Raw genomic sequence first — 16,504 nt, forward strand, 5'->3', positions numbered from 1 at the left:
ACTATGTGAAGAATAATTTCTCATTTATACTTCAAAAGAAAAATCATTTCACCCATCTCACCTTGTACTTCAGTCCAATGATATTGCAACTGTCGATATCACCACTCTTCTGCACAAAGAACATTCGCATGATGAACTTTTTCTTTGAAAATTCAGCAAATCACATTCAAAGATTCATTTCCACTCTACACAATCTTCACAAGAGGAAATATGGGAAATGCAATAAAAATCAGGAAAATAGCAAAAAGTGATAGGCAAAAAATTGCGTGTGCAAGAAAGCTTCTTCTCATACTCTCGTTGTTGTACTCTTGCACCTTCAACATTCAACCTCCACCCATTTGGGCATATTGACTGAATGACTCGTGGGCAATAGAAGGTGTAGAATAAACAGTAATCAAATAGTGTGTAAACAGGAAATTTACGCATCAACTGCGTCGTAGTTTCACAAATTCTCTTTTGCCGTAAATATTCGCTGGGTTGGAGGAAATTCAATCTATTGATTAAATGGGAAAAGGAAATGCAGTATTATAACGTTTTGTGAAGAATAACTCAGCAAATTCAACAAATTTGCCACATTTCACCCACACTTGTCAATCGATTTTCTGCATATCATCTTTATAGAGAGACACAGGGTGGAAGAAAAATGAAATCAGTGTCTTCTACTGATGGTAATTTACTCAAGATCTACTGAAGGACTCTTCATCTTTATCAAAGTCGTTATTTTATTATGTGAGGTCACTTATAAACACCTCGAATCGTAGATTTTTTTTCGCTAATTTGATCACTAGAAAAATATTATGTATATAGGGCAGCAGGTATAATGGCGGCAGCTCTGATCGTAAAATTGATATTCGGATCATTGCTCCAAAATATAATGCATTTTTATAAAGTTATTAGTTAATTTTTATTACTTATGTTTTGTAAGATATTTATATTGCGCTAAAAAGGAAATAAGTGGAAATAGAAGTCAATATAACAAGTCGCAATTTTCATATGATATAAACCTTTACCGAAAATTGCAAGTTTATCTCTTTATTAATTTAGGGCACTGACTAACTGTACAAATAAGGAATAAAAAATTAAATTTAGTGAATAAAAAATCAAATTTAGTTTAGGCATAAATAAAGAGAGTTTCATTTGATTTGAACGTAACATAATGCACCGCCTCTGCCCAAAAACTCCGGGGGCACGGAAAAAGCATCCACATGGCGGGAAAGGCGCTCCTGTGCGGTCTATAAGGTAAAGTGGCCTCAAGTCGACCGTTTCGTCAATTGGACCGGTAGAGTTATTTATTCAATTTATTTATATTTGCACTAATATTTGGCATATGATCTAACATTAATAGGTCAATTATTCCATCAATAAATCCGAATCAGTGACAATTTTATAGAAATTGACTATCAAACAGTCAAAAAAATTGGCCCACCGGTCGAGTCGAGCAACCGGTCGACTCGAGGAAGCTTTACCTTAATATTTATATACACTTTAGCACATTGTTCCAACACGTGATTAATAATAATAATTCGATCTGCAACCATATTAGATCTTAATTTAATATATAAATTAAACCACTAAAAAAATAGTTTTTCGACTGACCAAAATTTAATATTTTACTGGTCAAATTTAATTTTTACTTTTTTGGTTACGAAATTTTATTTTTTTATGCCTCCTAGGAAAATTCTATGATATTGAAATTCAAATCCCTTTCTTAAAAGTTTTGCACATTTACAGTAGACTCTCTCTCAATCGGGCATATGGGGCAAAATGTCATCCGGTTTATCGAGAGATTTGGGCGACAAAGTAAATGTAAATTATACAAAAAAAAAAAAACGCTCAATTATAACGAATCACGATAAAATAAGAGGAACTAAAGTAAATTTGATCAAATTTGCTTCAAAATCAAATGTGAAAATTGTCAACAAATTTTTTCACCCGAATGAACAAGAGCCGATTGAGCGAGAGTCTTCTGTATTTCTATCCCATTCTTCTTCTTCTTTTAAACATCACGTCAAATTTAATTCACTTCAACCCAATTTTGAGTTTATGCAAAATGTTTGTGTAAGAAAAAAAATGTGAATTTTGATTTCATAAAAAAGATGTGCCGAAGCTATTTATAACTAATTTCAAATTTTTGCAGACCGAATTTAATTTTTTACTGCTTTTTTGATAATTATATTTATATAATTAAATTTATATAAATATATTCATGTTCAAATTATCCATTGTCATATGATTTTTTTTCTTTCGTTCCATGTTTCATCTCTCCTACACCCTAAAGATACCTACGTGCTGTACCTGAATAAGCGGTTACGTGGGTATCGAAAGCAAAAAGCAAACATATTTTCTTAATTGTTTTTATCAACACAACGATTATCTTAAAAAAGTATGAAATTTGAAAATTTTAGGAATGTTTGAAATAAAATTTCTGACTTTCAGATAAGTCAAAAAACCAATTTTTTCTATTACAATGTTGAATTTAACTCGTACTTTAAACACAAGATTTTTTTTTCAAAATTGAAATATGGATTTTTGGAAGAATTTTATGCATAAAAGTACAATTTTCTGCGTACTTTACAACAATAAAAATTAAATGAGAAACTACCGAAGGAAATATAATTCTTCCGTTCAAGTGGTACAAGTACTAAATTAGCCTATTTAAAAGAAATGCGACAAATTTTAAGAAAAGCGGTGCTTTTTTTTCGAGAATTGACAGCTGATTTCTGATTTGAAATTTTTATGCTTGAAAAAAAAAACCGTTTAAAGTTAACGCTTTCTTCTGGTCGCCCATAGCGACAGAAATTTCCTAAAGTTTAATTCCGAATGGTTTGAAATTTTCAGAAAATATTTCTGACATGATGTATTAAAATATAAAAAAAACAAATATGTTTGAAATTGCAAGAGGCATGTAACAATTTATTGCACGCCGATACAACCATCAGAGTGCAAACTTCCAATCACAGCTCTTTTTGTTTTATTTAATTCTATAAAAAATAAAAATTCAAATAGCACAGACATAGATAAACGAATTACTATACTATTGTGCAGAAAATTCAAACAATTTATGACGCGTTTTTCTTAACGTGACGATCAGAGATGAACGCCCCTAAATATAAAATAATTCAATATGAAATAATTTGAATAACCATTTTGGAGCGGTTTTATTTTTAGGTATTGAGTCAATGGTTCAGCAAAACCGCGAATTTTATATCATATTCTTGGTTAAACAAGGAATATTCCAGGGTATCACTAGCTGTATCAAATTTTTATGAAATTATTTCAATCTGTGCTAAGTTTTTGAATTGAACTATTATAATTGGAAATAAAAAAATAATAAAGAAAAGTAAAAATCAAAGACCTTTCATTGAAATTCAGTGTTGGACTGCAATAAATCTAGACTGGATAGTACTAGCACAGCCCCTGATTTGCGGGTTGAAAAGCCTTGTGGCTAGTGCCATAAACCCACTAAAATTTAATCAAAATCAAATATGGGATTTTCTAGATATCTTCCACACTATCACCCACCAGGCGTATATCTACAAGGGTCGAAATGGAATCCGCAAATCGAAAGGGAAAGGGTAAGAAAAGAGCCCCGAATGAGATGAATTTAATAAAACGGCGACATATATAACACAAATTTAAGAACAGCGGAGTAGACCAATATCTCAATGTATAACGTTCTCCTTGATAAAATATCTTTGGTTGTATCATCTGGTGGCATCTTAAATACTCCCTGTAGGGTAGGAGGAACACCTCTTTGACAGGGAACCCCTATTAAAACTTTTGACAAAATGTTGAAATTTATTTAATAAACCTAATATAATGTAATTAACATGACGTTTTTTCTGTTCTATTCCTAGATGTTCAAATTTTATATTCGGAATAATACAGAGTAGGATCTCAATAGGTTCTGACATGAGTTCTTAAAGTGTTATTAGGCGTCTCTTTGATCCTAATCAAATACTAATAATAATAATAATGGTGACACAACGTTCCATAGAGGAACTAGGCCTTCCCACAAGGGGAGTTCAGGGGTGACATGATAACTTATTTTCGATACTATCGACTGTCGATTCTGAAAAATTCAAACGATAGCTGTACTTCCTGTAACTAATATAAATGTTAATAAACAGTCTCATTTAAGAATGTCGCAATGAATAGCCCAACAATGCGTAAAAAATTGGTATTCACTTAATCTAGCAGATATAGATTTATCGATACTATCGATTCGATAGTGTCGAAAAGTTATCATTCCATCCCAGGATATCCATTATTATTTTTTCTTATACAGGAATGGGGTTGTCAGTCCCTTTAGGTCCTGGTGACCTAAAGGGGATTTGAACCCGGTACACTTGCATCTTAGAGCGAGTGCTCTACTACTTGACCCATTGAGTGCCCTAATCAAATACGCTGGAAGATTTTATCTGATTTTTGCGTATTTTGTAATATTTAAAATAACATTGTGAAACATTGAAGTTTTTCTTATTGGAATTTTATATATATATGTTTTTAAACACCCTGTACTATTTGATTTGCTTCACATTTAGGTATATGCAGTTTGATTGACAATTTTATGGGAATTTTCTATTGAATTTGCGCAAAAGGGATTTTTCAATTTTATTTTTTTTTCCTTCCAACCGAATTTCAGGAAGGGAACATTTCACGTAAGAGGAACTCATATGAGATATCATTTTTCAAAGAGAAATACCAAATACACGTCTTTCACTTGTTGAAGCACTAAAGTTACTAAAGTTCTACAAAGATAAAATTCATGGAATATGCTTCATCTTAATATGACTTATGACAGGAAATTCTCTTGTGTATTTAGCACGTGTCTTGACAACAAGTACCAAATCTTGCTATACGTCAATTCCCATCTGAGATTTCTGTCTACCCAGAAGGGCTCAAAAAGATTTTCCGCAAATCACGTTCATCTCAAAATTTTCACATAGAATCTCCTCGCACGATAGAATAATACTACAAAGCTAAAGCTTATTGTTAAATTTCATGTTTACAAATCTACTTTTGCTAATTTAAATAAATTATAATCTCTATTTGCAAGAAGATTCAATTACATTCTGGGTTTAAATTTTATTTACAGCCAGAAAATTAGCCTAAAAGTTAGATAAGCGTATAAGAAAATTAGATTTAAAGTATAAATTTAAATCTAATAATAATCCATTTTTTAAATCCGAAATGTGTTTTTTTCACTATTTTAACTTTATAGAAGTTGTTCACTCACTAATACTAAAAGAAATATTAATTAGAACACTTTGAAGTATTGGAAGACAATTTTCTTTCAGAGAAAAATCTATAAGAAAATCTCACAAACAAGATGTATACGATGAAGCTTTTGAAAGAGAAAGGAAAAACCACAGAGGGAAGTGTTTAAAAATTCCGCGTGACCAATCGCTAACCACACGCAGTTTGAGACTGAGACCATCGAAGACTCCCAGGTGGAAAACCACACAATAAAAATTCATTTCCGTTTTCATTTTCGTCCATGCGTTATGTTTTGTTTCTTCTTTGGTTTTTTTTTTTGTTAGAGCCAATTTTTCCTTCCACCACTGCCATTAAACCACAAAGTGGGTGGAGGATATTGGTGTGGGAAAATCGTTCAGTGATGAGGAGAGAAAGAGGACAATTATGGGGGTAGGAATTACCAGCAAATAGGGCAAAACATCAATTGCACCATCTGCTAATTTAACGCTGTGACCATCCACAGTGATTTCACTGCTTCACTTTCAGTTTAAATTGAATTTGCAAAAGTGAGTGGGATATACATTTTGTCATTAATATTTCACCTCTCCATTCCAAGTTTTTTTTTTGATCACCATCATACTCATTGAAACATCAAACTCTTAGTATCGTTTGTAGTTATAAGCTCTTCTGCTCTCTACAAATTTATTCAGAAAAAGCTCTTCTGTAAACTTACAGAGGAATAATTCAAATTTAATTTACTCTTATTGAGCTTGCATAAGAGAGCCAGAAATTATATGCACAGCAACAAATTTTATTAGAAAGAGCTGTTAAGGTAATCTCAAATGGATTATGGAGAAAATCTCCGAGAATTGTGGAATTTTGTAGAATAGCAGATCTTTCAGTTGGAAGTCTTCCTTAGAAGATTTATGAAATTGAACTGTGTCAGACTGCGGATACGAAAATTCTTTGTCGACGACTTCAATGTTCCTAAGTAAAACGGTTTAAGTATTTTAGAGCTTCCTTTCCTTCACGTAAATTTAAAACTTTCTCGCAGAAGATTTTTTTATTTTTAAGTCGGTCCACCTCTGTGTATTAAAAGCGTTTTGATTAAAATTTTGTAAACATTTAAAATCCATTAAAACACTTTAATTGAACAATATTGTTTTGGGAGAACATTTTTGTTTCTCTAGAGAAATAACCTCAAAATGAGATAAAATTTATATATCTACGCAGAGTTGGTTATGTTGTCAATTAAATCGAAATTGTACGTTAACCTTACATATACCGGAAATTTTATGGATTTTTTGGTACGAAGAAAACTACATTTATATTTTCAAAATTATTTCTTAATTTTACTTCACATCTTTGCAACATAACCTGTAACCTAACTAATCGAAAAACAGAATCTTAACCCATTCAGTCAATGTACCAGAAATACTTGAGATAGAATGTTCATATTTTGGGATTAGTTTCCTACAGATTAGTAGATGAATTTTTTGAAAAGAAAAAATTTTTATCTCATATGGGGGCACGGGGAGCCCCTGTCAAACACACGTCTTAACGGTCACTGAATTTAAATTCTGTGCATTAATTCATTACAAACTCTATTGCTTTAGATAGAGTGACTATCCAAGAACACCAATTGGCAACTAGAATTCAAATCAGGAAAGAGGAAAGAGGCCAATTTTAACAAATTCGACGGGATGTCGTATTTTCTGTCCGCCATTTTGATCAAAAATTTTGCATGACCTTCCGCGAAGCAAGAAAATAATAACAAAATGTATTTTCATCTCTGTCGGACTATTTTTCTCAAGTAATTGAATAACTAACGTTACTAAAACTTCATTCCCGACAGCAATTCGGATAAAAATTGCCCAGAAATAAATCATCAAAAATCACTCAATTTGCGTATGATGTATAATACAATGGTAAGGAATGGGTTAATAAGGCAAAATGCCCTCACTCGACCGGTTCCTCGACTCGATCGCTGGGTAAATTTTTGAAAGTTTGATGGTCAATTTCCATAAAATTGTCACCGATTCGTATCATTTAATGAATAATTAACCTATTAATGTTAGACTATACGCTAAATAGTATAGCAAATATAAATAAATTGAATAAATAACTCTACCGGTCGAGTCGAAGAACCGGTTGACTGAGGACACTTTACCTTATTCAGTAATTATATCATTCTGATTAGGAAATTTTTCACAATTGGTCATAAATTAATAAAAATCTTGCTTTATTATACAGTGGTGGAAATAAGTATAATTCCACTCAATAAATTGAGCGCTAGGGTATTTATTTTTGACCAAATTTCGGTTAATATCTTTCAATAATTTCATTTTTAACTATAATTAATAAATTAAGTTCCATTTCCTAAAGTTTTGCATTAATTTTTGCCGAAATATCGTAGGAAAAGTGTGTAACAAACAAAAATAAAGGAAAAATTAAAGTGTTGGTGGCTATGGATCGTAGGAAGTAAGAAATATAACTAGGTTCTATCATATAATTGTCAAATTTGTCAATATATCCGCCATACATGCCTCTTAGCCCTTTAACTCTTTCGCGTCTTTAGGGTAATGTCATGACTCGGGAAAAAAAGTTTTTTTTGGGTATTTACATTAATTGAAATCTATCTGTTCGTGCACGACATCATAATAGAAGGATGTAAGATTCTTGGCTCATTTTCTCAAGACTCCAGTTAGATTTCAATTAATGTAAATAGCCAAAAAGAAACTTTTTTCCCCGGGTCATATATGACCCTAAAGACGCGAAAGAGTTAAGGACGATTGGAACACCGGTGTCCCATAAAGAAAATAATTTTTCCTGACTACACAGAAAAAAATATTTTGTAAAAATGTTCGTAAATGTTTGTGAATTCCTATGGGGAGTTACAAAATGCTCGTGAATTGTATAACCCACAAACATGTTCGTAAAAGTTCGTACTTTTTTCACAAACATTGTTCGTAACACGATCATTTGACGAGCATGTTTTTTTTGTACTTTTACAAACATTTGTTCGTAAATGTTCGTAAACACACAAAAAATATTCGTAACATTTTGTCATTTGTTAGTAAATGTTCGTAATATCTTCGTCAGGAAAACAAACATTTACGAACAAATGACAAAATTTTACGAACATTTTTTTGTGTGTTTACGAACATTTACGAACAAATGTTTGTAAAAGTACAAAAAATCTTCGTCAAATGATCATGTTACGAACAATGTTTGTGGAAAAGTACAAACTTTTACGAACATGTTTGTGGGTTATACGATTCACGAGCATTTTGTAACTCCCCCATAGGAATTCACAGACATTTACGAACATTTTTACAAAACATGCTTTTCTGTGTACCTAAAGTTATTTTTTCTTATGTCTGTACATAATTGTAAAGTAGATGGCTGAAGGAATCTAGAATATTTTTTGCAAGTCTCTAGCTTTTTGCTATGTAGTAAATATTTAAGCTCAAAAATGGCGAATTTTTAAATTCTCAAATTCATAATTGATTTTATTTATTTTTTATACTTCCAATTTTTTTTAAGCAAAACACTTTTGGCAAATAAAACTGCAATAGTCATACCAATATTTTTCATTAAAGCGAAAAATATTATTCATTGGTATTGTCGGAAAAATTACTTAAATTTTTGGGCTATGTTTGTCCCTATCGTTCATAGAAGAACAAAATACACCGAAGCAGACTGTATTGGACTTTCCAAGGTTTAGATGTAAGACTTATCATTGATTATGTTTCTCAGTTGAATTTTTATTGTTGATTTTCAGTCCATAAAAAGTGTCTGGTCGTTAAAGGGTTAATGTACCCCAAGGGTCAAAATTCTTCTGTTTTTAGAGGCCAAATGAGCTTTTTGCCTCTAACAGTGTTGCTTTTCAGTGGAAAAAAGAACTTTTCAACTGAAATTTGATTGTAAAATGATGCTTTCTGTTTAGTTTGGTTATGTCCCGATGCTTTTGTCCCAAAATAGCATTCATGAGTGACCCTAGGTCACCGTCGCATGAAAACTAAAAATTATTGCAAAAAAGACTTTTACAAGTTTGATCAACATGACATGTTTTACGCCATTTGAAAGTTTATTTTAGTTTACTTATTTCCACCACTGTAGTTCATAAAATACCTATTTATCATGAATTTTACATATTGCTAGTCATAAATTGTTATTTTCTTTTGAAGTACTTAGTAACGAAATTTGATTTATATTTTGTGCAAATTGAATAAAATAAATCTCGAAAATTCGCGGCAGTATGGAAAATTGTTGTGCAAAAAATCTTATGCTCAACGCACAATAACTTTTGTTTAGTAAACATGTTTTTGAGATTTTAGTGAGAGTGAGTGAGATCTAGATCTAGTCATCTCGCTCATTCTCATGGGAAATTTTGAAAACATGTTTACAAACAAAAGTTATTGTGCGCTTGTCATTATCATAAAATTTGGATCAATTTCGATCAGTGAATAAATAAATAAAGGCTGGACTATGATTGATACTATGCCCGATATGCTTTATTTTATAAGATCTGAATTTTCTATATGCCAAAAATATTTCCCCATTTTTAACTATTCAAAATCCATAAATTCATGTCATTTTAATAAATTCCTCTTTAAAATTTTCGAGGCATTAAACAAATTCAAAAAAAAAAAACATCCAAATAACGAAGCGGACATCTGTCATTTTGTCTCCCAATTATCCGACTAAGAAAGTGAGCACAGTACATTCAAAACTTCACGAATTTGATTCTTTCGAACGATTTTATCATTTTATCATATACTTCGGGAGAAAAAATATTTTTTTTATACTCTAAATCTCTAAGAGTGGATACTGGGATATTTCTTGAATTATTCAAGTTATTTTCTTAATAATTCAAATTATACAGGGATGTGTATTTAATTTTAGAAATTATGCTAATTGTTTCCCTTAAAAACTAGAGTATTCTACTGTTCATTTACCCTGTTTTCCTCTAAGTGCCTCTATCAAAATTCATTTATCAAGATTTTTCATAAGGACATCTTAAAACTTTTTCTCATACTGAATTACTTTCATTTTTCCGATTATGCTCTTTCCCAATAAATCTCACTCTCACTTCACAAATTTACTTCACAAAAGGTTTCATTCTGCACTGAGTTTTATGTTTCTTAAATTTTAATTTATCAAACATAAAATTCCATGCGTAAAACAAAATGTTAATTTTATGATGTCTCCAAAACGCTTTCTTGGTACGACTTTAGGAGTTTTTGCGACAACAATTTGAATTACGAATATAAAAAAGAGTTTATAAAGCAGAACTGAATGCTTTCAGTTTAAGTTTAAATTGGTTTACTTGTGCGAAATATAACGTAATTGAAACACTTACCTCTTGTGCTTGCAGCCGAAGTCGTGTTTCTTCAACAGCATCTTTTTTCGTCGTGAGTGTTTTATCTCTCAGGGATGTTCGACGAACGGATTGTGCCCTAGAAAAACAACCAAAGAACAAATGCTCTCTAAATGCTTTCTTGATTACGAACATTCCAAAAGAAAAATCCCTGCTTATTTCCTGGAAAAAGGCCCTCACAATCAAAGGATTTGCATACATTTGGTGTATTTTTAAACCAGAAAAATGTAATCACCTTTCCCTTAAGCCCATTCTTGAAGAGACGGGCTGAGCTCTTGAGATGGTGAAATTTCTCCTTTTGCGGCAAAAACAGCCAGAGATAGAGATGTCTAAAGGACAATTCTAAATTTAGAAGAACACTTCAAGGAATAAGTTCTCGGAAAAATACTGCTTCATTTGTTCGTAATTTTCTGTGTGAAGTGGGTGAGAAAAAGTGTCAAGTATTCAGGAAGTTATTTTATATGATACGATCCAGAGGATGAGTAATAAGAATTTTAATTGGATTTTCTAATGATTACGCCAGAGATTTCATTTCCACAGGAAAAAAAGTTACATGAATAAATATTTAAATATTAAAATGGCTTAAGTTTTTCCAGATGGAGAAATTGGCTGAAGGAATAATATATTAAATCTTTAAGGAACTACACGAGACAAAAGGATTCTTAAGAATTTCATTTAACGGAAATACCTCAAAGAGATTGACTTTCTATTTGCACTTCCTCCTAGCACTTTCTCTCACACAGAAGTTCTTTGAGCTTTTGGTATGCTTTAGAAAGCATCAAAATGAAATAATGCGTAATATTCTCATAGAGATTATCATATATCTGAATGATTGCAAATGTTTTGTCCCTGGGGGAATTTTAATACCTAAAAAGCATCCCTTTTTCTTACCTTGTATTGTTACTTTGGGATCGTTTCACGCGGCGCTTCTGTGCCTCCGCTAATCTCTTACTCTCCTGCTCCGTCTTTAATTGTTCAATTCTCTCCCTTATTTCTGCATCCTCACAAATATCTTTTGTAATGGCATGAAAAAAGTGAAAAATCATCAGAATTGTCAAGTTACAAAGGATTCAAGGGGCTACTCACAGGCATTTATTTTTAATGACTAGATTAGATAGAGAAGAAATATAACAAGACATTTTTCAACATTTTTTGTCTGATATCCTTCTCTCAGGAAAACATAATTCTGACATAATTAATGTAAATGTTATTTTTTTGGAAAAATAGCGTGTTCCAATATTTGTCTGTCTGTTGTGAACCCACAGGCCAAACGGGTAAAGATATCAATTTCAGGCCTTTAGTGACCCTCCCTAAACTTTTCATAACTTCAGAAGGTATTTTTTATCTCATATCCGCCATACATGCCTCTTGAGTACCTCATATCCGCCATTAAGGTACTTCAAAGGTCGAAAGTCTTCTGTTGATAGAGGCCAAAAGAAATTTTTGCCTCTAACAGTGTTGCATTTTAGTCGAAAAAAGAACTTTTCCAATAAAATTTGACTGTAAATTGACGTTTTTTGTTTAGTCTGGTTATATTCTGATGGTTTTGTTCTAAAATCGTATTCGTAATTGATCGTGAGTCATCGTCGCATGAAAACTAAAAATCATCAGAAAAAGGCTTTTAACAGTTTGATTAACATGACATGTTTTGCGCTATTTGAGAATTTCAAAGTTTTTTTTTTTAATTAAAGTGAATAATAGAACTTGCTTTAGCTTGTTTTTTGTTTCAGAAACTAACTTTGAACTACTAAAATCTTATGTTTATCGAATTGTTAAAAGCCTTTTTTGTGATGATTTTTAGTTTTCATACTACGATGACCAACGGTCACTTAGGAATCCGATTCTGGGGAAAAATCAACAGGACATTACCAGACTAAACAGAAAGTTTCGTTTTATAGTTAAATTCCGACGGAAAAGTTCTTTTTTCCATTGAAAATAAACACTAGAGTCAAAAAGTTCTTTTGGCCTCTAACAACAGAAGATTTTCGACCCTTGGAGTACTTTAAGAGCCTTTTCATTGACACAATGGACTGAGTTAATGGTAATTCTCAAAAATATGAGCACATAGTACCAAACATGAGAAAATGTTGATTCGCTTTATTAGTAGTTCTCGTCAAAGAAATAAATAGTAGGTGAGATTGTTAAGAATCTCACCTAAAATTCAGTTGACATATTCTGATAGTAGATTTCATTCGTAACAACTTTGCGGATAATCAATTTATTCTATTTTGATTAGAAATGTGCTTTTGAGGTCATTTTCAAAAGCTGTTTTTAACAAGAAAAGTCTCTACGTTGGCTTAGAAAAGGAAAAAAATTCAGAGGTTACGGCTTTTGGAAAAATGACTTGATACTCACATTTTTCATTAAGATAGTGCAAAATGGTGTAAGACAAAGTTGTAGAGGATACAATTAACCCTAAAAATATATTAATTCAATAAGGACAATTGGACCGAGGAAATGTCATGCAGTATAGATTTTTGTTATTTTTTACCCCGAAGTGCCATTTTTCATTAAAGAATTCCTAGAAGGAAACCTCTTCGTAAAATACAGAAATGGGCAAAGAATTAGTCTTCAATGGATCCAAGTTATTCTAGAAAAACTGACTACTTCAAAAATTTTGAAAAATAAGTTAGTTATATTATTAATGTTTTCTGAACCGAAGTATTTTAAAAACAGGTTTTATGAAGCTGCAATTATTTTATCTTTCATATTTCTTGCCCGAATTCATAAAACTTTCAACGTATAAGGAGATTGATAAGAGCTATCTTTAGGAAAAATATCGATTTTTGAAAATTTCGATTTGTTCAGGGGCCTCTCGACATTTCATTTTTCCATACGTTTTTGCATTGAGGCACTGAAGACTATTGGCAAGTTTTTTCCTAAAGAGAATTGACTTATCAGTTTAATATATTTCGAAATCATGCATTAAAAGAACTACGAGGGAATTTGTTAAAGTCGCGGTGCAATATCTGCAAAATTTTTACAAGGAAAAATGAAAAATATCTTGACTTTTTATTAGGCTTGATGGGCCCCTGATTTGTGACTATTTGTCCCAGTTTTCTTTATGCCCTAAAAAGAAAATTTGCGTACATAGTAACAAATTTAGCAGTTTTAGAATTCCCTACTTTACGTTGACCTTTTCTCCAAAATTAATTCATGCAAATATGTCTAAAAATGCCATCAAAATTCCATAGAGACTAATTCAAATCCACTAAAGACAATTTAAATTGTTCAAAACTTATTAAACTCAGTAAATAAAAGTGATCACAATTTTTAATTTTTGACCTTAAAAACTGTTAGAAAGAATAATTCAAGGTTATTGAAATATATTGAGAAATACGGTAAGTGTGCCAAATTCCGGCCAGCTTGCAATTTCGGCCACTTTTTTTGTTCCTCGAATTTCCATGAACTTTTAGATTTTATATACTCTAGAGATTATACAATGCAAAAGAATAACAAAAAATGTAGCTTTGAGAAACGAGATGACGTGAAAAAAATATTGGAAGAATTCCCGAAGGGCAAGGAACTATGAGAATGAAGGTGGCCGAAATAGGGCACCAAAGCTATGTCTATATTTTTATTCATTCTAAAATGTATTAAGAATGATTTTAGAGTAAATAAAGACGGTAAACTCTGTACAAGGTTCCAAGCAACACTCTTTCAGAAGAAAGAATAAAAAACATCAATTTGTATTTAAAATATTACATCTCAAACTTGAGACTTTGATGCTTGCATGCAACTATGCCGAAATTTGGCACACTTACTCTATATCCGTTTGAGCAACCTTCTAAAATATATTTATTTTCATTTTCAAAGATTTTTTCTACTTAATGAGAATAGGATGTTTTATTTGTAATTGAGATCTTACTAGCGTGAAATTTTTTCTATTTTTTTAATGGGAATATGGAGATTATTCCACAGGTTTCCAATGAATGAAATTCAAAATTCAACAAATTGCTGTGGATGTTGTTCTCTGAAAACGGTCTCTGAAAAAGTTAAAATAACATTCCGGAAATGTTTATTTTACCATCACTGAGAAAAAAAGAGGCTAAGATTAACTTTTTTTCCTCGTAACCACTTTTTAGGTGTAAAAATATATCAACATTTTTTAATGTTAATTTTACACATTTTAAGGGTAAAATCAACATGAAAGAAGGGTAACTTTAACTCATAATACACCTAAAAAGGGTAATGTTTACACCGTTTTCGGATCAATGCTACAGGGTAAAATTAACATTTCCGGAATGTTATTTTAACTTTTTCGGATTTCACTCAGTGATGCAGTATTGACCCGAAATCGGTGTAAATGTTATGCTTTTTAGGTGTATTAGGGGTTGAAGTTACCCTTTTTCATGTTACTTTTACCCTTAAAAAGGTGTAAAATTAACATTAAAAAATATTGATATATTTTTACACCTAAAAAGTGTTAAAGTTATGAGGAAAAAAGTTAATCGTACCCCAGTTTTTTTTTCTCGGTGTAAGTATGAACATCAACATGGCATTAAAATCCTAGTGAGTAGCCCTTTCTTAGATTAATCTTCTTTTACCTGATGGTGTTTCGTCATTTCTATTTTTGGCAAATAAATCAGCTCCAGCCTGAGCTAACATTTCGAGGACTTCCAGCTGAAAAAAAATCAAAAGATTAGACCCCTTTTAATTTTTCTTCAGTTGAGATTTTGTCAACTCACATGTCCCCAGCAAGCAGCAGCGTGAACAGGTGTCCAAAGATCATTGTCCACGGCATCCACGAGGACATGCTGATCCAGCAGGAACTCTACTACTCGTCCATACCCATTTGCCGATGCGATATGCAGCGGAGTTGCTCCCTGGTGATCTGGCCACTCGAGATCTCCACCCGCCATTGCCATCTCCTCGAGATCACTGAGCATGGTGATTTCAGTGCCAGCGCGCGTTTCATCAATCAACTCTTGTGTTACACCACGCTTCGACATCTCAGCCTCTATGCAGTCCAGAGTCTCCTCATCATCACAGAGATCGTATGGCATGTTGCCGTCTGCATTTACTGCCAGTAGATTCGCCCCGCGGCTTATAAGGAACTTTACGAGGCTGAGATGGCCGCAAGTAGCAGCGGCATGAAGTGGGGTCCACTTTTCACTATCCTGGGCATTGACATTCGCCCCATAATCCAGCAGGAGGCGCAGCATATCTGCATTGTTGTCAATACAGCACTGATGCAGTGCCGTGAGTCCATCCTCATTCGTTGCATCCGGTGTTACGCCCTTCTGAAGCAATTTCGCCACCTACAATTCCATCGCAACACCAAAGAGCACATCATTAAATTCTACCCATTAGCTGTTTTTGACAAACACAAACAACAATTCTGGTGCAGAAACCCGCCCAAATTTGCATTACAAAGCTCTGTTATATATTGGATGCATTTGGTTTTTGGGGATGATAGCACATCGATGTATTTATTTTTTCAACACGATATTAAGGCAGATCAAAGGAATGATGATTGCTTCATGGTTATCTCATACTGTTCTTTGTTAATAAAATGAGTTCAGTGATAATCAATTCAAAATATTATCAAAATTAATATTTTATATATTGCGTATAGATAAATAAATCATTAGTGAAAATGTAATTTATATAGGGGAAGGCTTACAGCCTTCGGAAACACATTCTGGACTCAATTACTTCATATTTTTCCATTTTTTTTTAATCTGACCTATTTAAGATAAGTGTGCCAAATTTCGGCCACTTTGAGTGTAATTTCGGCCATGCAAATAAATTAATTAAAATTATGTATGTAATCTTCGAATAGTCAATGAATTCATTTTGCTTTTAAATATTTATTCATTTTAGGATGTATTAACACAAAAACCGTTAAATTTTTCTGTATAATCTAAATTTAAATTGCGTTGTAAAAACTCAGTGTGGAAAGAGTCTTACAAAAAATGT

At 32.1% G+C, this 16,504-nt stretch overlaps 1 protein-coding gene across 5 annotated transcripts in view; it reads right to left on the minus strand.

Moving 5' to 3' along the window:
* LOC129803098 (protein phosphatase 1 regulatory subunit 16A) overlaps positions 1-16,504 on the minus strand; it is a 74,786-nt gene that overhangs the window by 7,707 nt on the left and 50,575 nt on the right. For all 5 annotated transcript variants that reach the window (XM_055849441.1, XM_055849440.1, XM_055849438.1 and 2 more), the window contains exons 4-7: positions 15,271-15,843; positions 15,130-15,205; positions 11,474-11,594; positions 10,565-10,661 (exon numbers count right to left, since the gene is read on the minus strand). In XM_055849441.1, the coding sequence (XP_055705416.1) occupies positions 10,565-10,661; positions 11,474-11,594; positions 15,130-15,205; positions 15,271-15,843 (867 nt within the window). The remainder of the gene's footprint in view (positions 1-10,564; positions 10,662-11,473; positions 11,595-15,129; positions 15,206-15,270; positions 15,844-16,504) is intronic.

This window comes from Phlebotomus papatasi, chromosome 2 (assembly GCF_024763615.1).
Source record: "Phlebotomus papatasi isolate M1 chromosome 2, Ppap_2.1, whole genome shotgun sequence".
NCBI lineage: Eukaryota > Metazoa > Arthropoda > Insecta > Diptera > Psychodidae > Phlebotomus > Phlebotomus papatasi.